Source organism: Lontra canadensis, unplaced genomic scaffold (assembly GCF_010015895.1).
Source record: "Lontra canadensis isolate GAN:19392208 unplaced genomic scaffold, GSC_riverotter_1.0 scaffold1, whole genome shotgun sequence".
NCBI lineage: Eukaryota > Metazoa > Chordata > Mammalia > Carnivora > Mustelidae > Lontra > Lontra canadensis.
In genome coordinates, this window is record NW_022630995.1 from 80,311,306 (window position 1) to 80,337,490 (window position 26,185).

The following is a 26,185-nucleotide window of genomic DNA, read 5'->3' on the forward strand; positions in this document are numbered from 1 at the left end:
AACAATATACATTTTACCAGTATATGTGTATGTCCAAGAATATATTGCATTTTCATGTGAACCTACAAAGTGAGGAATGAGAGAGGGATTGGGAATCAACAGAAAAATAAAAGAAACAAATGAGAGCAGTTTTTCACAGCTAATAGTGAAATGGGTCATGGAAAGAGTAGTGTGATTAGCTCCACTCTGCGCTCAAGGTTCAGAAAGAGTAGAAGAAAAAAGAATGTGACTTACAGTGTACATAGGATGAACCAGGGTGTGGAGATTCTGGAAGGAAGATGAATAAGGAAATTGATTCATAAAGACTTGCGGTCATATGATAATAGAAACTTAAAATGCATGTAAAAGATTCCATATAGGAAAAATGGGTGGAACTTGGTAATATAGGACTAAAGGACAGGGGAAGAATTTCAGAATTTTATTGCTAAAGCTATCTTAATGATCATCTTAGTTTAACTTCCAGTTTTATGGAAGAAACCAAACTGAACCAAAGGTTCAGGAATTGTCTTATCCAGGGTTGTACAACAAATTCATGGAATTGGAATTCTGATCTTATAATTGCTAATCTGGTAAGTTTCTAAACCTGGCTTTCTGACAGTATTCACAGAAGTAAGAAAGTCCAGAATGAGAGTTAATTATTAAAGGATCATGAGTGCTTACATTGACTTTTGACATCTGCGTGGAAGTTTCATTTGGTTTTTGGACATTTGGGCCTAAAGATTTTAAATTAAGGTTAGATATCAGTAAAGGTAGTTGTGATTTTCTAAAGCCTAAAAGTTTTTAAGTGTTTAATTGTCCATGAGCAATTTTGCCATAATATTTACTGACAATATTCCGTAGCTTAGCATTAAGCAGTTCATGGTTGTATACATAAAACTATGCTTGCTTTTCCTGCCACAGATTTGGAGAAACATAAGGATAAGCAGATGCTTCTTTTAGAGTAGAGGGTGTTGCTTTCAAGCTTGACAGATTCTGAATGATGGGGCATATTGACATTACCAGAACTTGGGTTTTTGAGATGGCCCTAAAACTATGCCAAGAATAAATAAATTGAAAACTCTTTAAATGCTAGATTTAAGTTTGTACTTATACTGAAAACAATTAGTTTCATTTGCTGTCTGGTTTTATAGTGCAAAAAAAAAATAGAATCATAGGAACTTAAAATGAAAGCTTTTATCTTTTCCTTCTCATTAGTGTCTGGTGAGGCTCTGTCATAGATAAAACTCTCTAACCTAGTTTCTAAGAACCTTCATTTACCAGCCCCCACCCCCACCCTTCCAGTTATGTACAAACTGCTCAAAGTAGTCATTTTACTGTTTCTCATGGAAAAATTTTGGTTTCTTCCTTTTGCCTTTGATCATTATTCCGTTTCTCAGAAAACTTACAACTTTCAAAATCTGGTTAAAATCTGCCTTCTCCAAGACTTCTCTCAATTCATCACACCAGATTTTTACTCTTTTCTTGTTGATGTACTCAGCATCTATTCACTTTAAGATGAGATTTTATGCTATTTCTCTTTCAGTCCTTTTTTTTGGTCATATATTTTGTTTATAACGTATATTTAGCTAACTTATGGAAATGATTATTTTTCAAATCATGTGATCACATTGTACATCTGCCTTTTTATTTTATTTTTTTTTAATTTTACAGAGCAAGTGAGCATGAGCTGCGGGACGAGAAGTGGCAGGGTGGGGCAAGAGGGAGGTGGAAAGAATCTCAAGCTGACTGCACTGAGGGCAGAGCCCAATGTGCGGCTCGACCTCACAATCCTGAGATCATTACCTGAACAAGATTCTAAGCAGATTCAGAGGCTCAACCGAGTAGGTCACGAGCAGGGTAAGAGCAGAGGGAGCAGAGCAGGAGAAAGAGAGAAGCAGACTTTCCACTGAGTGTGGAACCCGATGCTGGGCTCTATCCCAGGATCCTGAGATAGTGACCTGAACTGAAATCAAGGGCCAGCTGCTTAACCAAGTGAGCCACACAGTCACCCCTCAAAAATAACTTGTAAAAGGGCGTAACTGTAAAGATTGACTAAAGCACTTGCATAGAGATCCTTATTAACCTTTCATCAGATTGGCATCGTCAGAATATTTATTAAAAAAAATTTTAGCCACTAAAGAATGATCTTATTAGCAGATACAGATATTATCTTCAAATAAAGAATCTGTAACTTGTCAGTCACCTTATTTTATATTTATTGAAAACTTAAACATATACATGTGTGCTCAGTGTAGAAATGGTCCTTAATAAGTTTCTGTATGATATAGCCTCAAAATTGTTGTAATTGGACTCATTTCACACATCTTTTGTGGATTCAACTATTTCCAAAGATGAGATCCCATTCAGTTTTTCTAGCTTGAGGTTCTTTTTGTTATTTTCACTCACATAGGTCAAAGATACTAAACTGAGCTTCTTACCATAGCTCTTGAATCTTTTTATATTTGTGAATGACACCATCCAGTTCCTGCTTCAGAAAACCAGGAAGCATCCAAAATCCTTTGCTTTTCCAGCTCTACCCTCTAAATGTCTCTCAGGTCCTCCACTTTTTTATCACTATATTGTTACTGTTTTGCTCAATCCATCAATGCTGTAGTAACCTCCAAATTAACTTAGCCCTCCCCACTTTCTTTTTTCATAGTCCTCAAAATTATCTTTCTAAAATAAAGTCTAATCATGTCTGTCTTCTTTGATGGCTACTAAATGCCTGTAGGATTTAATTCAGATTACTCAAAATGACATTAAAGCCTTATGTGACTTGACCCCTGGGAACTTAACTCTGTATTTTGTCAGTCCTCACTTTAATTTCCTGAACTACTTTCGGTTTCCCAAACAAGCCATGCTATTTCATAACTCCCTACTTTTGTTCACATTGTTAGTCTGCCTAAAATGCCTTTTGCTGATAAATGTCTCAACTTTCAAGGTTCAGCTCAAGTGTCACATTTTCTAGAAATCTTTTTCTAAATCTTTATGGTTTCTTCTTCCTTGCATAGGAACCAAGCATGTCTACCTTTGTGCTTCAGCTGTAGACTGCTCATACATCTGTCAGAGCATTTTTAACACTTTAGTGTATATAATTCTTTACAAATTGATCTTGGCTAGTTTATAAACTCATTTAGCCATTTTTATCTTGCCATCATCTAACACAGTGCTAGATATGTGACAAGTGACAAGTGCTCAAAAAACATTTTTTGAGTCATTAAGTCAGTTAAATAGTTAAATTGCTTCTCATTGGAGGGGCATAACTAAATTTATGTGGGTTTTTCATTAGTGTACTTCACCCTTAGTCTTTTGGGGCACAACTCTTTCCTTGGACTATAATTATTTAGAAAATTATATGTTAAATTCCTCAGTTGTAGAGTAATGTGTGTCTGCTTAGTAGTTTTTCTAATGCACACCTGAAAAAAAAATTTCTAATATAACTAATAGTAGCCTTGTGGATAAACTAAGAAATTTTTCAATATTTCCCATTATGGTTCTAGGCTTTAACCGATATTGACTTTTAAATCTGTCTTTATTATTAATCATCTCTAGGTTTAAATGCATGATAGACACATTTGTGTATTTTTTATGTTTAGTGTTCTATTTAAATATGACATAAAATCCAGGAAATCTTTAAAATGTGATCATAAAATGCTTTATAACTGAATGGTTTTATTGAAGAGTGTAAGAGCTGATGTGATAGGAATGTAATTTTTGGTATAATCTTATTATGCTTAGTGCAACAAAGTTTAAGTTACATAAATCACTATATTCATTGTGTTCATTAATTTTTTTATGGATGCATACTTTTTTCTTCAAAAATGTGCCAATAATTTTTTATATATTTTAGAAATATATGTATATACCTTTGCCATGTAATTTTATTTTAGCTGAGATAACAGATTTTTCTCAGATGTTTCATGTCCAAATTTGAATAATATTGTGTCTTCTATTATAAAAATGCTCTGGAAATCTGGAATTCATGGATCACCACTTTTGATTCATAGTGTTTCTTGGAAACTATCCCTCATGAGAGATGGCCCTGTGCAGGTGTGCTTGTCATAAGAATTGCCACAGTTGCTTATGTGTTGGCAGCTAGTTTTCTGAGCACAGAAAACATGTATTAAGATAAGAAAAGGGCTTTGTTGGCATTTTCCTATCCCATCATACTGTTTGATTTCAGTGTTATTTACTACTTCAGTGTAAACTTTATGAGGACAAGTTATTTACAGTGGCGCCTGGGTGACTCAGGCAGTTAACCATCCAGCTCAGTTTTGGCTCAGGTCATGATCTCAGGGTTGTGAGGTCAAGACCCAAGTTGGGCTCTGCACTGGGTGTAATACCTCCTTAAGCCTGTTCTCTCCTTCTGCCCATGCCCCAACCCATTTTTAAAAAAGGTAGGGATTACTTACAGTCACCTCCTTCTCAAAAATGTTTTTCTTTTCCTTTTCATCTTTAGAGGGCATAAAGAATATTAGACTTACTTCTAGAAATACTGGTCAAGAGTAGAAACAAATTCATAACTTAATTGTTTGGAATTTTTACCTCTAACTTTTACTATTTTACTTCAAACTATGTATCTTACTGGTATTTTATATTTTGCTAATACTCCACATTTGCACACCTAAACTAAGAATGTTCTTCTGAGTGGTGTGAAGTTTAAAGAGCATAGGCTTTGAAGTCAAACAGCTCTATATTTGTATTCTTATTTTTTTATTTTCTATTGTCTTGGGCAGGATGCTTAACTGATTTAGCTCCAGTTTCCTCATCTTTGAAATAGAAATAAAATGAGCTTCTCTGCAGTTTTGCAATGTACTTTACTTTTACTATCTATGCTCTCCTCCATTCTACTTTGATATCCAACCTATGTAGGTAGGCTTTTGTAAGATATATATAAAGTAGTCCCTCTTTTGTGGGGTTCTCCCAACACCTCCAGTATATAGATGTCACCTGATTTTCTTCAGATTACTGTATTTTCTTTCCCTTTTTTGAAATTGCTTGGAAGAAGAATCTGTATGTACTGTAGTCACTCACTGGAATTTCTTTCAACTTAGATTTAGTCCCACCTCTCTAATCTTTTCCTCAAGTTTACTGGTACCTTTTACCTTGTTTGCCTGAAAACAAAATTTCCATTCTTTTTGACTGATGATTTTTCTGTCCTTCTTGAACATTTCTCTATCTTTTGTGTTTGTGCCCTGATTTCCTCTCTGACCTTTGTAGCCGTTTCTTTTCTTACTTAGCTTTTTCTGCTTCTTTAGTCTACTTACTGAAAGTAGACATTTCTTAAATTTCTAGCATATTATATGATCACATTTATCCTACCCAACTTAAAATTTAATCTCAGTAATACTGTTTCCCCGATATGTGCCTCTGGCAATGATCACTTTGTGGAGCTCTGTACTTGAATTGGTAGAGCAAAGATTTTCAAACTTTTTTTTTTTTTTTAGCAGCAGAACCCTTTTAAAAATCTTATACATACAACCCCAATATATAAAATGATATAAGTGGAACTGCTATGATTGAGGTAAGGAGTGCATATCTTCCCTATCTTGTAATTAATACTGTCATCAAACCTAGGAATTTTGCTTGATACTTCTCTTTTGCTTTACCACCCCCCCCCATTCAAATCTTTTTGGCTTTATTTCCAGATTATCACAAATCCAATCATTACCACTCTCACCTCTATCCAAGCCAACACCATCTCTTGCTTTTATGTCTTCTATCTGATCTCTCTACTTTCACTCTTACCCACTGTAAATCATTCACTATACACCAGCCCAAGTAGTCTCCTCAAAACATAAATCACATTACTCACCTGTTTTAACACTCAGTGGATTTTCATTGCAATTGAAACAAATCGCAAATTTCTTACTGTGTCCAAAGGTACTTATATGATAGGACCTCTCTGCCTTCCTCTCTGATTTCTACTTTTTTTTCTGTAATACATCCTAGCTAATTGTAATTTCTCGAAGTACCTTTCTTCTACTATTTGCATTTATTGTTAATTCTCTCTGCCTTACAACTTTCCCTAGATTTCCCTAAGTTGACCCCATTGTCCTTTAGACCTTAGCTCAAATATCCTTGCTAAGACAGTCTCTTCCTGATGATCCATGTTTTTCTCTTTTTGTTCTATACCATGTGCTTCATAGCATTATCACACTCTGAAATTACTTCATTTATTTTTTTACATATATATTGTCTTTCTCCCTCTACTACAGTGTAAACTTAATGAGGACAAGGGCTTTGTCTCCCTTGCTTACTACTGCATCACCAGTGCTGACAATAGTACTTAGTATAGTTTACATTACATGCTTAATGAAATAAATCTAGGGCTCCAGAAATATAGTTTAAAAAAGAAAACTGAATGAGTCACCAACACTTGAAGCTAAACGTGTCCTGACTGTATTCACAGTGTCTGGCATGTTACAAGCATTCAATAAATATTTGTTCAAAGAATGAAAGGATGGAATCTCTTAGATTCTATCCTGGTAAAATCTATGCCATCTTACCCAGTGGAACTGCTTACTTATTGTCGACATTACTCTAGATCTTTCCTGCCTCTGGCTCATTTATTATGATCTATTGGTTAAAGGAGGAAACAACAGTCATTCTAGTCCAACCTTTTTCATAAATGCCAGATTTATTTACTTTATTTATTTTTATTATATTCAGTTAGCCAGCATATAGTACATTAGTTTTTGATGTACAAATGCCAGATTTAAATTCTAAAAGTACAGCTCTGATTCCATTTTTTGAGCAAGTCCTTGCATTTAAAGTAATACAGATCACTTAACTTGTTAATTGACCCACATTGTAACCTCCCATCACCTTTCAAGTCTTATTTCCCATCTTCTCTAAGCAAGTCCTTCACTTTCCTACCTTCATGCTAGTACTTGTTCCTTCCTGAAGCTTCTCTTTGTCTCTGCTTGCGAAATTCACCATTTCTCAGCCAATTCTCATTTTAAATACCTCCTGCTTCAATATTCTCTGAACTAAATGCAAATATACTGCCTACTCTGAATCATAATACTTTCTTTTTATCTTGGGTAGTGCTTGAAGAAGTGTGCTTTGTGGCCCTTCTAAAGATAACTATAGGACGCCTGGGTGGTTCAGTCCTTAAGTGGCTGCCTTCAGTTCAGGTCATGATCCCAGAGTCCTGGGATCCGAGCCATGCATCAGGCTCCCTACTTGGCAGGGAGCCTGCTTCTCCCTCTCCCACTCCCCCTGCTTGTGCTCCCTCTCTCACTGTCTCTCTCTCTTTCAAATAAAAAAATAAAATCTTTTAAAAAAATAAAATAAAGATTATTGTATCTCACCTATCTTGGTGTGCTCTGTACTACCTAGCAAAACATCTTTTGTGTCTGATACATGACAGGTGTGTGGTAAAAACTTTTGAACATGTCCATTGCATAAGCCTATATAATAACAGAAAATTAATGTGTTCTCCAGATTATCAGTGGTATTTAAAGTTGTAACACTCTAAAACTATATTTTTAATCATTGTTTACAATATTTTTGCAAAGATAAACATGTTGATTATGAGTTATTGTGTAAAATCTAAGACAGTAGCTGTAGAATCAACTATAGTGATTCTGAAAAAGATGCCAGGTGCTACCCTTCCTTCCCCTCCCCCCAATATTCTGAAATAAGACTCAGAGACTATGCACATATGGTTGCAAAAAGCTCACTCTCATACACAGAAAATATAGAGAACTACTAATATGATAGAAAATTATATTCTAACATAGAATTCAGCATTTTGAACTAAATTATATATAATTTTGAACTAAATTAGATAAAAATTTTATATAAATGAACTATGTTTAGACTGTGGAACCTCTCTTAAAATTTTAATAGCTCAGTACATGAATTATTATCCATTGTTTTTAGAGTTTCTCAGCAAGCTTCTGTCTTTTGAATAGGTTTAATCATTACACTACAAAGATTGAAAGGAGAGAAAATTAAAACTTTTCCAAAAATAAATAAATAATAAATTTAAAAATAAAATACAAGAACTTGTTCTTCTTATTTCAGTTTCCTAAAAACAGCAGTGATCTTAAAAATTCAGAACTTTGTCTAAAATTATGTTTGGGGATTTTCGCAGGTTTTTAAGCACAAATGATTGGTTTATTTATACTAGATAATTACAGAAGTACTTATTAAAGTACCTGATATGTGCATTTTTCTTTTACATTTAAAAATTTAGAATATTTGGGGTGCCTGGGTAGAATCAGTTAAGCTTTTGCCTTCATCTCAGGTCATGATCTCGGGGTCCTGGGATCAAGCCCTGCATCAAGCTCTCTGCTCAGTGGGGAGTCTCCTTCTCCCTCTCACTCTCCTCTGTGCTTTCTCTCTATCAAATAAATAAATAAAATGTTTAAAATAAAAAAAAAAAAATTTAGAATATTCAACAGTAGCCAAATTATAGAAAGAGCCCAAGGAGTCCATCAACTAATGAATAGGTAAGTTGTGTTACACACACACACACACACACACACACACACTCACACAGAGACTAGAATATTATTCAGCCATTAATAAAAAGAATGAAACTCTTGTCATTTGCAATGATGTGAATGGAACTAGAATGTATTATGCTAGGTGAAATAAGTCAAATACCATATGATTTCACTCATGTGGAGTTTAAAAAACAAAACAGATGAACATAGGGAAGAAAAAAATTGAGAAAAAGCAGATAAAACAGATTCTTTATATCATAGAGAACAAACTAAGAATTGTTAGAGAGGAGGTGGGCATTTGTGATGACCACTGGGTATGATGTATAAGTGATGAATCACTAAATTCTACTACTTACTGAAAGTAATATTATACTATATATTAACTGATTTTAAATAAAAACTTGAAACAAAAAAATAAAAACTTAGAATATGTATCAAATCAGTAAAAACTCGGTTTTATTTCTTTCAGAACCTTACCATTTTTCCTTGTATGAAAGAATTATAAACATTTCTAGAACTCTATTGATATGAGACTACAAAAGAAATTTATAAAAATTTACCTTAAAATAGACTCACTATATTTGATGTTTAATCTAAAAAATTACAAATTGATAATTAAGACATTTTGATTTCTGTCTTGTTCCTAACCATTGAAGAAAAGCTCTTACTTTTTCCCCATTGAGGATTGTAATAGCTTTGGGTTTTTCATAGATGGCCTTTATTATGTTGAGCTATTTTCTCTCTAAAGCTATTTTGTTGAGAGTTTTTATCATGAATGGATATTGTCCATTGCCAAATGTTTTTTTCTGAATCTATTGAAAGGATCATGTGGCTCTTATCCTTTATCTTGTTGATGTGATATATAACATTGATTGATATTGCAAATATTGAACAATTCTTGCCATACAGGAGTAAATCCCACTTGATCATGATGAATGATTTTTTTAAATGTATTGTCAGATTCAGTTTGCTAGTATTTTACTGAGAATTCTTACATCCATGTTCATCAGGGATATTGGCCTATAGTTCTTTCTTTCGGTGGAGTCTTTTTCTGGGTTTGGTAGCAGGATAATGCTGGCCTCATAGAATGAATTTGGAAGGTTTCCTTCCTTTTCTGTTTCTTGGAACAATTTCAGAAGTATTAATTCTTTAAATGTTTGGTAGAATTCCCCTGTGAAGCTATCTGGTCCTGGGCTTTTATTTGTTGGAGTTTTTGATTACTAATTGAATTACCTTTCTGGTTATCAATCTGCTCAAGTTTTCTATTTCTTCCTGTTTCAGTTTTTGGTAGTTTGTATGTTTCTAGGAATTAATCCATTGTCCAATTTGTTGGCATATACTTTTTTATAATATTCTTTTACAATTGTTTAGATTTCTGTGGTGTTGGTAGTTAACTCTCCTCTCTCGTTTGTGATTTCATTTATTTGGGTTCTCTTTTCTTTTGGTAAGTCTGGCTAGAGGTTCATCAATTTATTCATTTTTTTCAAAGAACCAGCTCTTGGGTTTGTTGATTTGTTTTATAGTTTTTTCAGTTTCTATGTCACATATTTCTGCTTTAATCTTAATTACTTCCTTCTGCTGACTTTAGGCTTCATTTGTTCTTTTTCTACCTCCTTTAGATATAAGATTAGGTTGTTTATTTGAGATTGTTCTTGTTTCTTGAGGTAGGCCTGTAGTGCTACATACTTCCCTTTTAGGACTGCATTTAGTTCATCCCAAAGTTTTGGACCATTGCATTTCCATTTTCATTTGTTTCCATGTATTTTTTTTTTTTAATTTTTCCTGTGATTTTCTGGTTGGCGCATTCATTGTTTACTAGCATGTTGTTTAACTTCCATGTATGTGGTCCTTCCAGATTTTTTCTTGTGTTTGCTTTCTCATTTCATAGTGTTGTGGTCAGAAAAGGTACATGGTATTATTTCAGTTCTTCAAATAATTTTCAAATATTTCAGTCAAGTATTTGTTCAGGCCTGTTTTGTGACCTAATATGTGATCTATTGGGGAGAGATTATTCCATGTGTACTTGAGAAGAGGGTATATTCTGCTCTTTTAGGATGGAATGTTCTGAATATCTGTTAAGTCCATCTGATCCATTGTGTCATTCAAAGCCATTATTTATTTTCTGTTTAGATGATCTATCCATTAATGTAAGTGGGGTATTAAAGTCCACTACTATTATTGTGTTACTATCAATTAGCTCCCTTACATTTGTTTTAAAGGCTAGTTTATCTGATATAAGTATTGCTATTCTAGGTTTCTTTTGACATCCATTTGCATGATAATTGGTTTTCTGTCCCCTCATTTTCAAACTGCAGGTATCTTTATGTCTAAAATGAGTCTCTTGTGGGCAACATGTAGATGGGTATTGTTTTTTTATCCATTTGCCACACTCTGTCTTTTGATTGGAGCATTTAGTCCATTTATATTCTAAGTGATTATTGAAAGATATGTATTTATTGTGATTTTATATCACTCGTTTTGTCACCATTCTGGTGATTTCCTCTGATCCTTTCTTGGCTTTGTCACTTTTGGTCTCTCCTTTGCAGTCCTAAGAGTCCCCTTTGATAATTTTTGCTGGGCTGGTTTATTGGTCATGAATTCCTTTAGTTTTTATTTGACTGGGAAAATCTATCTCTCCTTCTATTCTAAATGGTAACCTTGCTGGATAGAGTATTCTTGGTTGCAGATATTGCCCATTCAGCCCTTTGACTATATATCATGCCACTCCCTTATGGTTTGCCAAGTTTCTATTGAGAGATCTCCAGCCAGCCTTATAGCATTTCTCTAAGCAAAGGACTTCTTATGTCTTTTGCTTGTAAGATTTTTTTCCTCTATGACAGTATTTTGCAAATTTAATTACAGTATGTCTTGGTGTTGACCTGCTTTTGTTGATTTTGATGAGAGTTCTCTGTATCTCCTGTATCTGGATGTCTGTTTCCTTCCCTCAATTAGGGCAGCTTTCTGCTGTTATTTCTTAAAATAAATTTTCTGCCACCTTTTCCCTCTCTTCTTCTCAGACTCCTATAATATGAATGTTATTACATTTGATGGAGTGGCTGAGTTCTCTAAATCTGTTCTCATGTTGCTGGATTCTTCCTCTCTTTTATTCAGCTTCATTATTTTCCATTCTGTTGTCTTCCAGATCACTAGTTCACTTCTCTGTGTCTTCCAACCTGATGTTTATTGCATCACTCCTTTTTCCAATCTCATTTATTGTATTCTTCATCTCTGGTGGATTCTTTTTTAACTCTTCAGTTCCTGTGGTAAGTGTCTCACTGATGTCTTCTCTTTTTCTCAAGTCTACTAAGTATCCTTATTATTGTTGCTTTAAATTCTTCATCAGACATGTTACCTATATCTGTTATCCTTAGATAGTATATTTTTCTTTCATTTGGGATAAATTCCTCCATTTTAGCATTTTGTCTAATCTCTGCCTTCTTCTATGTGTTAGAAAATCCAGCAAAGTCTCCTGCTTCTGAAAGTACCGGCCTTATGAAGAAGAAATCTGGCACTTCAGGGAATGGCTCCAGTGTGTACTGAGTATGCTCTGCTTTTGTGTTTTGGCTGCTCTGTCCTTTAGGCCAGTCATCTGCAGAGGCTCTCCTAGCCTCCTGTGGACAGTATTCGGTCCACGACTGAATGTAGTATTTAAATGAGGTGTGCTCTGGTCTGCCTGTGAAATGGACTTGACATCACCTCCACCAAAACTGAGGCCCTGTAAAACCCTCTTATCTGGAGATGTGGTGTGGGAAGGGGACTGTTCTGGTCTACTGGAGTAGGGACCCACCACACTGAAACAGAGGCAAGCTTGACTAAGAAGGGCAGTCCCACCAGAGCTCAAGGGATTGGGGTTTGGTATAAGCAGTTAAGGCAGCCAATATTCATGCTGTGCTGCTTCCCCCAGGTGGCTCTGTATTTATGTTGAGGAGTAGGGGAGGGAAATGGAACCAGCCAATTCAGAAAGGTGTCTCAGTGAATGCTGCCTATAAGAGATGCACTATGAGAAGAGCAAATAATCTCCCCAATGTGTGCCTCATACATTCTGCAGATAACTGTTTCCATGCTGCCTGCTCCCAGTTGTTTGCCTGCCTTCTCTCTAAGAGCAGCACAGTGCCCTCTAGGCTCTATCCCAGTCAAGCCCACCAAAATTTAAAATTTCAGTGCTTCAAGCCCAGCTGGTTCCAAGAACCTGCAAAATTCAGCCCTTATCATTTTCTAAGCCAAAAGCTTTGAGGAAATATTCTCCTTGTATGTTCCTCTGTGAATTCCCCCTTCTCTTTTCCTTCTCCTTGACCACAGCCCCTTCCCCTCTGTAGCACCCCTAAACCTCATCTCTGTACTTCTTACCTCTTTTGATGTGGCCTCTTCTCTTCCTTTAGTTGTGGAGTTTCTTCTGTCAATCTTCAGGTCAATTTCTGGGATATTTAGGATGATTTGATAGTTAGCTAGTTGTGTTTGTGGGACAAGATAAGCCTAGGGTTCCTCTTACTCCACAGCTGTGTTCCTCTCTGCTAATCAAATCCCAGAAATTTTAAATTGACAAGGATGTGTACCTGAAAATGAAATATTATGCATTTAAAAAATATTCCTTTGGAGAAAAAATAAATATAAGTGTAGTTTTAACATTAAAATTGTTAGCATTTAGTTATTCTTATTTCTTTTTTAGCAAATGCGTTTTTCCAAAAAGGAAACTATTTTTGACTTTTATAAAATTATGTCCATAAGCAGACATATATCTAAGACATTTGCATATAAAATAGTATAAACACATAGTTATTAAACATCCTTCAGAAAACAAAATTAGTATTATTTTTGTTGATTCCTTCAAAGGTTTTACAAGTTTGAATATTTGAAGGACTGACAAGTTTCTGCAGAGCATACTCACATAAGGCTTTTTTTTTTTTTTTTAATTTCATGCAGTTAAAAAAAAGCATAAACAGGCATACAGGGTATAGGTGACATTCAGCCACAAGCATCCCTAGGGTCTTTAGACAAAGACATGCTTTGTCTCCAGATTCAGTTACCAAGATGTGTCTTTTTTTCCCCTCTACTCACATAGTCCATCCTTGTTGTCTACCTAGTACTAGGGGAAAACCATCAGGAGACAAATCCTGTTTGGGGGTTACCAGGTGAGATTCATACTTTTTAAGCAGCACATCATAAATACTATTTTCCATTTTTTGGCCAAGAGTTAAGGCTAAAAATTCAAGCATCCCAAAGCTTTCTTGGCTGTAATCTAGCTCTACCACGCAATTCTTGACAATTTAAATTCTTAAAAAAGGCAAAATTATGATAATAGTTTGCATTTGTATAAACTACAATAAAGTTTATAAAAGTGCTTTAATATGCATTAATTTATTTGAACTTTATGTTAATTTTGTGAGCTATGCAGGAAAATTGTTCTTAATCTGTATTTTACAGCTACAATTCTGAGACTCAGAAAGGTTAAGTGGTTGGCCCAATTTACATGGCTTTTGTGGTGGTGGACTAAGGTCCAGAGGACAGACCTTACATTTTTGTTTTAAGATTTTATTCATTTACTTGACAGAGATTGCAAGTAGGCAGAGAGGTAGGCAGAGAGGTAGGCAGAGAGAGAGGGGGAAGCAGGCTCCCTGCTGAGCAGAGAGCGCAATGTGGGGCTCAGTCCCAGGACCCTGAGATCATGACCTGTGCCAAAGGCAAAGGCTTAACCCACTGAGCCACCCAGGTACCCCAGACCTTACAATTTTTATTCTAGAATACTTTTTAGTATTTCATGCCAGAATTAAAAGTATTTAGTTCATTTCTATCTTGTGAAACAAGGTATATAATATATGACATATTATTTTTATATAGTATATATATGTTTATATATATATTTTATGATATATTATTTTTATATATATTATATATTATCTATAATATATTTTTATAATTTATATATAATTTGTATATTATATATAAAATTTTAATGATTTCTATATTATGTGTAATATATAATTTGTATATAATATAGTTTTATATGGTTTATATATAGTTTTATAAATATTTCTATATCATGTATACACATAAATATACATAAATATCAAATTGGGTATGCAGGATCTAAAGTAAAATATCAAGATATAAATTGTACCTGTTACTATTTATCTCCTTTCCTTTTATGCTTTTTCATTGATTTGTGACATATTTATATGTCTGCCATATATATGCCAGGTACTGTGCTATCTCCTGAGAATTTAAAATTATTAAAATGTGATTCTTGCCTTTAATGATCTTATATTCCATATTTTCTTAAATATGGAATATACATTTTTTAATAAACTCACAATTCCACAAGGAAGTCATTGTTAATGTACAAAGTATTATGTATTATGCAGACTGGCATTATAAGGTCTATTGCCTAGGAGAAGTTAGGGAAGACTGGAGATGAGGAGTCTTTTGAGCTACGTCTTGAAATTTTTTGAGGAATATATGAGAAAACAAGGAAGAAGTTTAGTCCAGTCAAACATGTCAAAAAATAGACAAGGATCTGTTTTAAGAAACAGTGAGTTAGTGCTTTGTTATACCTGAAAAAATAATTAACATGAAGGGAATTGGCAAGAGATGAGACTCCTTGAGGCCAAATGATGGCTAGCCTTACATGCCATGCAGAGGAGTGTTGATTGTGTGCCCAAATAAGTAGGGAATCCAGAAAGTGTTATTAAACAAGAATTTTTACCAGTAGAAAACCTTAATTTGCAGGTAAAATGCATTATAGAAATTGAATTAAGGAGGAGACCCACAGTGAAGACTTCAGTTTGAAAACCACTGGAATAGTCCTGGAAAGTAATGATGGGACCAATGGTTGGGCCATGAAGTGGAAATGGAATACACAATTGAAAGACAATTTAGAATTAGAATCATTAGGAAAATCGGAAATCAGGAGACCAACTATTGCAGGGTTTTGGTCTTTGCAGATTGTCCAATCCACCTCCCTGTTTTTGGACATAAAATAGCTGAGACACTTTGTGTCAGGTGAATTGCATTAGGCTACATTAGTAGTCAGTGACAGAACTAGGTTCCTGACTCTGGAGTTTACCATATTGCACCCTATTCTGATTATGTCTCTAACTGATGTTTTTTTTTTTTTTTTCTTAATCATGTTGTGGCCTTACATTTGTTTGTAGTTTATACTGCACCTTAATATACAGTATGTATTTTGACTTGTTCAGCAACACATGAGATAAGTAGAACAAACATTGTTATCCCTATCTGAAGACAAGACCAAATCGGTGTGGGTGTTATGCTTCCTTAGAGTTTACTCAATTTTACCATTACTACTTAAATATCTTACTCAAGTTTTTCCTTTTAAAATATACAGAGTGTTATAAATGGTAGGTTTATTTATGGATTCATATAGTAACTGCAATCTTGAAATTCTCTCTAACCTTGAAGGAGAATTTAAATACATTGGTATAAGGTGGGTTTTAGTTTTAGTTTTGTTGTTTGGTAAACCATTTTGCAAGTAGAAAAAGTCTATTTTATGTCTGATAAATTCAGATTTTTATAAATTGGATTTATTCAAAACAAAGCATTTTCCTAAAGTGCTTAATTTTATAGTATTGGAACCATTTTTTGTAGACGGTATATCATAGAGAACTCTGTTTAAATACCAGTTTCATTACTTGTGAATCTTTGGGCAAGTTGGTAAATCTCTGTCAACCTCACTCTCTTGACTTCAGTTTGGTGGAATAGTCTTAATAGTACTTAATTCACAGAGTAAACTGATTGTAGTAAGTGAGATGATTGCAAAGCATTTAGGACAGTTTCTGTTACCTAATAATTACCTGATACATTTTAGCTGCTGTTAGATTTTTATTTCCTATTGTTGTATGCTAATCAGTAATATAATTTATAGATACTGTTAGCCAAAAGTCAATTAACATGTATTGTGAATTTCCTATCAAATAATTTTTTAAGCCCAACAGCACTAAAATGGTTGATTTATAATACCTACATAAAATATAATTAAGAAATAAATATGGAGGGGCTCTTGGGTGGCTAAGTCGGTTAAGCGTCGTTAATCATTTGCCTTTGGCTCAGGTCATGATCACAGGGTTCCTGGATCAAGCCCTGTGTCAGGCTCCCTGCTCAGTGAGAAGTATGCTTCTCCCTCTCCCTCTGACTCTCCCCCTGGCTTATGCACACTGGCTCCCTCGCTTGCTCTCTCTGTCAAATAAATAAAATACTTAAAAAGAAAGGAAGAAAGAAAGAAGAAAGGAAGGAAGAAAGGACATTGGATAGTTCCTACACTAAAGTAGCTTTGTTCCTAAAAATGTATGCTTTTTACATAATCCAAGTGTTTTGTATTCATATTTTTTTTGTTTTGTATTCATACTTAATGCTTAATTGGTAGGATATTAAAAAAATTTTTTTCTGTTTCAGAAAGTCTTATTATTTTAAAATCTTTCTATGGGGAGTCAAGAAGATATTGAAACTTATTTGATACTGATGGAACATTAAAAAAACTTGTCATTTTTATCCTTTGCAACTATAATTTCTAAAGAAAAGTATTATACTATTTTGAGACAAATGTTTGAATTCATCATGTTAAGTGGTTATGTAATACATACTTCTGATGTTCAAGGAATGATCAAGGCACTGAAGATTTGGTTCATTTTGATAGAAAAGCCAATCAGTGCTACTTCTTTAACTCTGTAAATTCAGGAGGTTATAACTATATTCTACTTAGCAGTGCCATTTTGTTAGGTAATTTACTAAGATGATAAAGTGCTTTCTCATGAAATATGAATCATTTGATTATGAAATATAATTTATCCAAATAAAGTATTAATGACTCCCACTTTATACCCATGCCCTTCTCCTATATTTTTCTTCTTTACTCTTCCACATGCATTTTATCAGTAATAAAGGAGTCTTTCAGTATTTACCCCTTAGGTCCATTTTTAGGTGCATAAGAGTTATTGCCGATTTTACCAAATTTAGATATCTTTTCTAGCTTTTTAAATTCTTTATGCCCTATGAAAGGGTTTATTAATTTACTTTCTATTGTAGGCAAGGCAAGTTAGATCTGACAGTTGCAGTAGCCAAAGTGGAAGAGTTAACTATCTTGACGGAAGATCTTCAAGGACAAATCCAAAAGAAGGTATTTTCCTATTTCTAAGACAACTGGAAGGCTTTAACTTAGTGTTCTCTGAATTTTATTATTAAACTGTTTTGGATTAGGTGTTAAAGAGGGTTGCTGGAAAGCAAATTAAAATCATTTTAATGTTCTCTAAATATAAAATATGAAATTAGGAAGCCAAATTATAATTTTAGAAATAACTTTACTTCCATTCACTTTCTCCTGAATCAGTAAAACATTGTAGTCATTCCTGAACACATCATTACTGAAAGACATTGCAGCTAGATCAAGTTTGATTAATTGGTAATACATAGGTGAAAAGAAACATTTAATACTACATTTTGTGTTATTTGTGGAAATACTTATTGGCATAAGAAACTCTTGTTTTTATGTGTAATAAGGACATTTCAGGAAAGTGTCAAGGAAATGTCAGGCTTTAGATTTAGGTGGATCTCATTATTAAAAATACTAGCTGTGTACTTACTAGCTGTGTAAATATTCTAAGCCTTATTTCCTAATCTGTGAAAGTTGATTATAGATTTCTAATGATGGATTCCTTAAAGGCTTATGTAAATTTTCCCATAGATAACAGTTATAAACTTGGATACATTCTTTAAAATCCTGGGACACACCCAAAAACAGAAAGACCCTGAAAGAGATACAAATGGTAAATTTTTTGAATTTCTGGCCTGAGAGTTCTTGCCAACCCCGATAGCTATGGCTTCAGAAAATAACAGCTTTCTATGGACTTAAATGGCCAAGATCAAAGTTTAAGGTGGGAGAAGCAGCTGAAAGTTTAAAGAAGAAATATTGGCAGCAAGAGAACAACAACAAAAAAAACCAGAGAGAGAAACCTAAATTCTGAGTATAAACTCTGACCAGATCCATGGCTGACAGCCAGAGAATGCGTATTAGGGGTGAAGGAGGGGTTCAGTGAAAAAGTAGGCAGTGACCTGAAAGAAAACTACTCTTAAAAGATAGAGCTATATGGAACTATATGTTTGAGTTTGCCGCTTTTTATAATTGATTGCATTCCTGAAATGTATGCTATTCAAGCAACAGAAAGCTAAAGCCTTAATGTTTGAAGTTCCAGAGGACAGAGCCCAAAGCAAGCAGAGCAGCTTGAAATTACAGGGGCATCTCCAAGAGCAACAAAATCATGAAGAGGATGAGCCCTACCCCCGCCCACACTTGACTGATCTTTAAAGTATGTAGGCACGGGAGAATTTCCAGGAAGCCTAGCTAAAAAAGCAACCGTGGAAAGAAATAAGAACTGATTACAGATGGCAGCTGCTGTATACTGTAGGGGAAACATTCCAGAGTTTGAATGGATGCAAGATAAAATTGCCTCCTTGAACAGATAAGCCAATAATCCTGAAGAACAAAACAGAATCCAAAGTAACTGCATTGCATTATCTGTATTATCCAGTTTTCAACCAAAACTTTCTAGACGGGAAAGTGTGACTGATGGGGTTGGGATAGGGGAAGCAGTCAGTAGAAATTCACTCTCAGCAGACCCAGCTCTTGGATATAGCAAACAAAGACTTCAAATAAGTGGTTTTAAATATGTTCAAGGAATTAAAGAAAATGTGTATTTAAGTTAGAGTAAAATAAGGCTTTTGTGATGGAGCAGATAGAGAATGTTAACTGAGAAATAGAAAATAATTTAAAAAAATAGAAATTCTGGAGTTTAAAAGTACAGCAATCAAAGATTTAATTAGATGGGCTCAAGAAGAGATTGGAAAAAGCAGAAGAAATAAACAATGAACTTTAAGACAGATCAGCAGGGGCACCTGGGTGGCTCAGTGGGTTAAAGCCTCTGCCTTCAGCTCAGGTCATGATCTCAGGGTCCTGGATCGAGCCCCGAATCGGGATCTCTGCTCAGCAGGGAGCCTGCTTCCTCCTCTCTCCCTCTCTGCCTGCCTCTCTGCCTACTTGTGATCTCTGTCTGTCAAATAAATAAATAAAATCTTTAAAAAAAAAAAAAAAAGAGCAACAAAAATTTTCCTATCCAAAAAACAGAGTTTAAAAACTGAAAGGAAAATGCAGGGCATTGGGTGGCTCCATCACTTAAGCAGCTGGCTCTTGATTTCAGCTGAGGTCATGATCTCAGCGTCCTGAGATGGAGCCTAGCATACAGCTTCTTGCTCAGCAGGGAGCCTGCTTCTCCCTCTCCCTCTGCCTACCACTCCCCCTTCTTCTGCTCTTTCTCTCTCTCTTTCTCTCTATGTGTCAAATAACTAAATAAAAACCTTCAAAATAAAATAAAAGATGGAAGAAAAATGAACAAGACCTCAGAGATCTGTTGGAAAATACAAAGCAAGCCAAGAGAAGTGTAATTGGAATTGCAGAAAAGATGTTTAAAGAAGTAATGGCTGGAAACCTCCAAAATTTGGTGGAAAACAGATAGAATAAACACAAAGAAAATTACTTCTACACATCATGAATGGAGGAACGAGCAATAAGAGTAATGACTGACTTCTTACAAGAAACATGGAAGCAGAAAACATTGGAATAATATATCTGAAATGCTGAGGGGAAAAAAATGCTCACTAAGAATTCTATGTCCAGTAAAACTGTACCTCAAAAATGAGGGTAAAATAAAGGCATTTTCAGATAAATGAAACAGAAAATTTGTCACTGGCAGAGCTGTTCTTCAAAGAAGGCCAAAAGAAATTCTTCAGGCTAAAAGGAAAGGACACCAGATGGTGACTCAGATATAGGAAGAAATTAAGAGCACAATAATGTACATATGAAATAATTTTTCTGCATTTTTTTCTTTAATTAATACCTTAAAAGATATGACTGCTTTAAAGCAGAATTGAGCAGTGTACATGATGGATTTTTTTTTTAATTTAAATTCAGTTAACATATTGGGTATGATTAGTTTCAGGGGTAGAGTTCAGTGATCTGTGCCTATGTGATGGATTTATAAAGTATGCAGATACAATATAACAATGGTACTCAAGACTAGGATGGTACATGGAGATAAATAGATTGCTACAAGATTCCAGTGTTTTCTCTTAACTAAACATTAACTCTAAATAAATTGGGATGAGTTAAGGATACATATTATAATCTCTAGAGCAGTTACTAAAACTTAAAAGAGATATAGCTAAAATTCAATAGAATTAAAACAGTATGTAAAAAATATTTAACACAACAGAAGGCAAGAAAGGATAAACAGGATTTTTTCTAAAGGTGGTACAAATCAAACCTGTTTATTTCAAAGCATTGCTAGGTCAGAGAAGAAATATTCTATGATTATAATGAGATGCTATATATCCACGTTTTAAAAGAGCATATTCTGAAGGCAGATTATCTGCATACAAATCCCTGCTTTGTTTTGTTAGATTTGCACTACAGAAATAGTTTGAAATGTTGGTATAAATTTATATGCAACAACTTTAGATTATTGTTTTTCTAATACAAAAATAATAGGTTCTCTTCCCCCTTTTCAGTATGTGCATGATTTATTTCCAAACTGTTATTGCTTATTTTCCTTTTTAGGTGTTTGAAAATTCAACCTTACTATTTTTCTAGTTATAAAGATAGTGCATGCTATTCATAAAAATGCAAATAATATAGAAAAATATAAGGAAAAGCACAATGTATATACAAAATATGTAATAGAGATAATGCAAGATTACCTTGCAGTCCAATCTCTAGGAAATAATCACTGTTAACAAATTGTTTGTAGCTTAAAGACATTTTTTCTGTGTATGTATATGCATATATGTTTAAATTTTTTTAATGTAAAATGAGTCATACCATAAATCCTATGCTACAGAATTTTTTTTAGTGAAACATTTCATGGACAGCTCTCAGACATCTAGGTCTATTTTTAAGGACTTGATTAGATAATGCTGTATTGGTATCCCTTCTTTAAACTTACATTTTAAAATCTGGAAGTATAATAACTTTATAGAGTGAATTCTTTATGTTGTATAATGATGTATTGTATTTTCACATACTCAAGCTTCGAGTTTGTTTATTTTCTAGGAGGAGGATATGTTGTCTGCTCAAGGAAGAGAGGAAGCATCAGATAGGCGTTTACAGCAGTTACAATCTAGTATAAAACAATTAGAAACAAGGTAAATTGTTAAATACATCTAGCTTTCTCTATAAGCTTCAAAAGGTTTTCGAATTTGGAGTTTCATTTTATGATATTTTCTAGGATATGTATTTTATAACTGCTAAACAAACTATAATCATAGGTTTTAAATAGACATTAATTCATTATTAGACATTATTTATTTCAAAATCATGTTCAAAACATTGATATATTTTGAATGTGTATTCGAAGATCATTTTTGTCTACGTTTTCCCCAAAGCAGTCATAGTCAGTCAATCCCCAAATCAAAAATGTTCTTTACATCTTAAAGCAGAAAAACAAAGTTGGGTAAAAATTGAACAGAAAAACTATCTTACTAAGTAGGTACCCAAGAGGAAAAAAATACTCAAGAAATCATTATAGGTATTTTCTCTTGAGTCTTCTGGAGCAGTAATTTTCAGTTATCTTTGAGGGTCTGGATTACTTTTTAAGTATATTCTGTGGTTTTCTTTAGTAGGTCTCTTAATGTAAATGTGTACTATAAAATCTTCTGTTGTTTTTGTTGTTCCCTAATCTTTGTTAAATGTTCTCTTAAAAGACTTGAAAATTATCATGTGTGATATTTCACAAGGTAGAGTTTACGGTTGTTAGCTGAAAAATCTACTCTATATGATTGGAACCTTTTACACTCAGAAATAGTCTGCTGCTCTGAGCACATTAAAAATTGAGATCTCAGTTCTACTCATAGATCCAAAGCTAATTTATTGTTTGTTGACCAAAAGAAAAAAAAAAAAGTATGTTTGACCTTTTGTTTCCTGTTCTTCAAAGTATCAATAAAAATAATTTCTTTGTCATGGCAGTTGAGAACTAATTGATTTTAACTACTAACTTGAGATTCTGATGAAAAGAGTTGTGATTTTTAAGTGATAGGGGTTTTGGGTTTTGCTTTTCATTTTTCTAAACTTTTCAGCAGTTTATTGATTGCTTTGGTTGTACTTTTGCTTTCCTGAACGTCTTTACGTTAACCTTAGAGAAAAAGCCTGTGGTTGTAGATTTTCATTTCTTTTATCTTAGTAGCTATTCTATGCTATACAAATAAATACTAAAAAATAAAGACTTAAAACAGTAAACTCTTGAATAATGAATTTTAATTCCTTTTAATTCCAATAGTACTGAGTTAAAATCAAGTTGTTTTTTTCATTCAATGGTGCTTTGTCTTTTTTAGTGTTGAGAGTTTGGGGATTTTGTTATTGTGGTTTTAGTTTTTTTTGCTTTTAGTATGAAGCTATAATACAACCTAAACAAATAATTCTCTAAGAAGAGATCACTGCGTGTGTAAGAAATCTAAGGATATTTTTTAATGTACTGTATACAGCTAGCCACCTCTCATTTCCCAAAACTGGGAGAGTATGAGGTGTGCTAGAGTGGGGAAGTTCTTCTGTGTGGTCGTGGGAGTGGGGAGAGGATAGAGAATGCTGCTTCTGCCACCACTTAGAAGAAAGAAATGCCTGAAAATAACAAAATAGAGTATGCATTCTAAGAGAAGAATTGTCTTACCAGAATGTATCAGAACCTACTATAAAGCAATATTGATATGATTTGGGTATAAAATAGATAATGAAGCATCATAATCCATAAGTAAATAATTATATTTGCATATTTTAGGTATGTTAAAGGGATTATTTCAATTCTTCAGTTACTAATGGTATTCATACAACTGACCATTAATCTGGAAGAAAGTTAAATTGGACTTCTCTCTTACAACACACTCAGAAGTAAACTCCAGATACATTTAAGATTTACCAGTAAAATCTTTTTTTAACCAGTAAAAAATTTGCCAGTAAAAATATTAAAGGTATAGCAATCTTTTGAGGATATCTAAGAAATCAAATTTAGCTGTATTAAAATGAACATTTTTAGTGTAGTAAAGATTTCCTAAATAGAGTCAGCAGACAAAAACAGCCAAAAAAGTATATTTGGGAAAAATATTTATAGCATAGAGAACACCCTGAGGGTTTATATCTTAATATTAAGAGAGTTCATATAAAGGAACAAGCAAATTACCCATCAGAAAAAAATTGGCAGAAAAGTGCAGAAAAGGGTATATATTATGATTTTCATTTTTATAACACAAATTATGTTTTAAAACCTATGGACCAGTGTGTAATATCTGTGGATGTACATGTGTATATATGTATACACGATTTTATGAACATAGAGAAAAATATTCAAAAATACATGTTAGTAAATTAGCATGAGTTACCTGGGTAGAGAGTGGGTAAAGGAAGCCAAGCAAAAAAGGAAAATGTTTAAAAGACCATATAAATAGAAAGAATAACTCATTCTTTAAGGAGTTGCTTTAAAACATTATCATGTAACTATATAATACACTGTGATACTGTAGAAAGTGTAACTTAATTAGAGTCAGGATATCTAGGCTCAGTCTCAGTCCCACAGCTCATTAGCCATGTGGCCTTAATCAAATGTTTCACTTCTCTGGGTCTGTTGTTCTTTAAAATGGAAATAATGAAACTTACCTTATAAAGCTTTTTGCATATCAAATGAGAAAAATACACGTGGAAGTAACCGGAATAGTGTTTGTTCTATTATAGATGCTCAGTAAATCTATTTTCCTTCTTCCTTTTAAAAATATTTAACTTTCTTGGGGCGCCTGGGTGGCTCAGTGGGTTAAAGCCTCTGCCTTTGGCTCAGGTCATGGTCGCAGGGTCCTGGAATCGAGCCCCACATCGGGCTCTCTGCTCTGCGGGAAGCCTGCTTCCCTTTCTCTCTGCCTGCCTCTGTGCCTACTTGTGATCTCTGTCAAATAAATAAATAAAATCTTTTTAAAAAATTTTAATTTTCTCAATGTAATTATTTACTTTTAGACTCTGTGTAGCAATCCAAGAAGCCGACCAATTAAGAACACAAAAAGCACATTTGGAAAACCAGACCAGAGAATTACAAGCAAAGTGCAATGAATTAGAAAATGAAAAATATGAAGCTATTGTAAGAGCCAGAAATAGCATGCAGCTCTTAGAAGAAGCTAACCTTCAAAAAAATCAGGTAAGAAAACTAGTAAACATGTTTACAAACAATATAATACTGAACTTTCACCCATATGACCTAATAAGGGAGTCAGTAATTACAGAACGAACACATGATGTTCATTATTATTGAACATATTAATGAACATCATTATTGAACACAATAATGTTTCCATTAACATACATAGTTTTCATAGTAAGGATTAATCATAAGACATGATAAAACGGGGGCACCTGGATGGCTCAGTTGGAAGAACATGAGACTCTTGATCTCTTGGTCATGAGTTAAAGCCCCACATTGGGTATAGAGATTACTAAAAAAGTAAAATAAAACAGAGTATGATAAAATGTCAACCCTTTCCCAAAGCTTTCATATCTGATTTTATGTATCCAATTCTTATGTAAATAATCTTTATCTTCTATAATCTCATACTTTGAAAAAATCTGCTATAGCACTTTATTGCAGTATACCCTATATTTTATTCGGTTGAATCAGATTAATCTTACTCATCTTTATTTCCCCTTCATCACGTACATAATTACTCTAATAGAGCAGAAGCTTAATTGGGAATTAAATTAAGCTGTAAAGATTTATTAACCGGAGGGTGCCTGGGCAGCTAAGTCATTTAGCGTCTGCCTTCAGTTCAGGTCATGATCCCAGCGTCCTGGGATCAAGCCCCACAGCAGGCTCCCTGCTTCTCCCTCTCCCATTGCTTGTGTTCTCTCTCTCGCTGTGTATCTCTCTGTCAAATAAATCAATAAAATCTTTAAAAAAAGAAGAGATTTATTAACTGGAACTTTCATGTCACTGTTCTTTTTTTTAACCCTCTAACAACTGTGATTCCTATGCTATCGCATATTATAGTTTTGGTTTTTTTTTTTATCACCTCCATATAAATGGTATATAGTTCAAAGAGTTCGGCAAGTGGATAGATTTGTTTTTAATGTTCTTGCCTCCTTTATTTAGAGATCACTAAATCATTACTTCATTTAACCAACATTCATTGAATACCTAACATATTATGCGTAATTACTGGGAAATATGGGGAGTACAAAGGAAATACTTTGCTTTATTCATGTTCCTTTTGTACCTAATAGAGGGCTTTCCAAGAGGGCTGTCAAAAACAAAACAAGCTATATAAGTCACATATTAAGCTAATAAATAAAAAAATAATATTCAAATCTGTGAGAATGCAAAGGTGCTTATCATGCCTTTCAAGCTAATAATTCCATCTGTGAGTTGAGTACTGTCTCTCAGAATGGTTGAAAGGCATAGCATATATGCTTATATATAAATGCCTTAAGTAGAAATAATAATGAAATAATTAATAAGTAGAAATAATATGCTTGGGAATTGCTCTAAACTCTTAAGTTAGCTAGAACAGTTCAGAGCAAGACAAAATTGTTTACCTTTCCCCTCTGAAGCCTCTTCAGATGAGCATTGTTAATTTCAGGTCACTAAAGGTGAACATTTTGTATAAAACACAATGGACAGAGAAGTAGTGATATTCATTGCCTATCCCTTAAATCCTTTCACCAAGTC

The 26,185-nt window shown here is 33.8% G+C and overlaps 1 protein-coding gene across 4 annotated transcripts in view; it reads left to right on the plus strand.

The window, feature by feature from the left end:
- The window catches only part of SCLT1 (sodium channel and clathrin linker 1), a 181,189-nt gene that overhangs the window by 60,288 nt on the left and 94,716 nt on the right, over nucleotides 1–26,185 (plus strand). For all 4 annotated transcript variants that reach the window (XM_032857691.1, XM_032857709.1, XM_032857719.1 and 1 more), the window contains exons 10-12: nucleotides 17,475–17,565; nucleotides 21,547–21,638; nucleotides 24,484–24,661. In XM_032857691.1, the coding sequence (XP_032713582.1) occupies nucleotides 17,475–17,565; nucleotides 21,547–21,638; nucleotides 24,484–24,661 (361 nt within the window). The remainder of the gene's footprint in view (nucleotides 1–17,474; nucleotides 17,566–21,546; nucleotides 21,639–24,483; nucleotides 24,662–26,185) is intronic.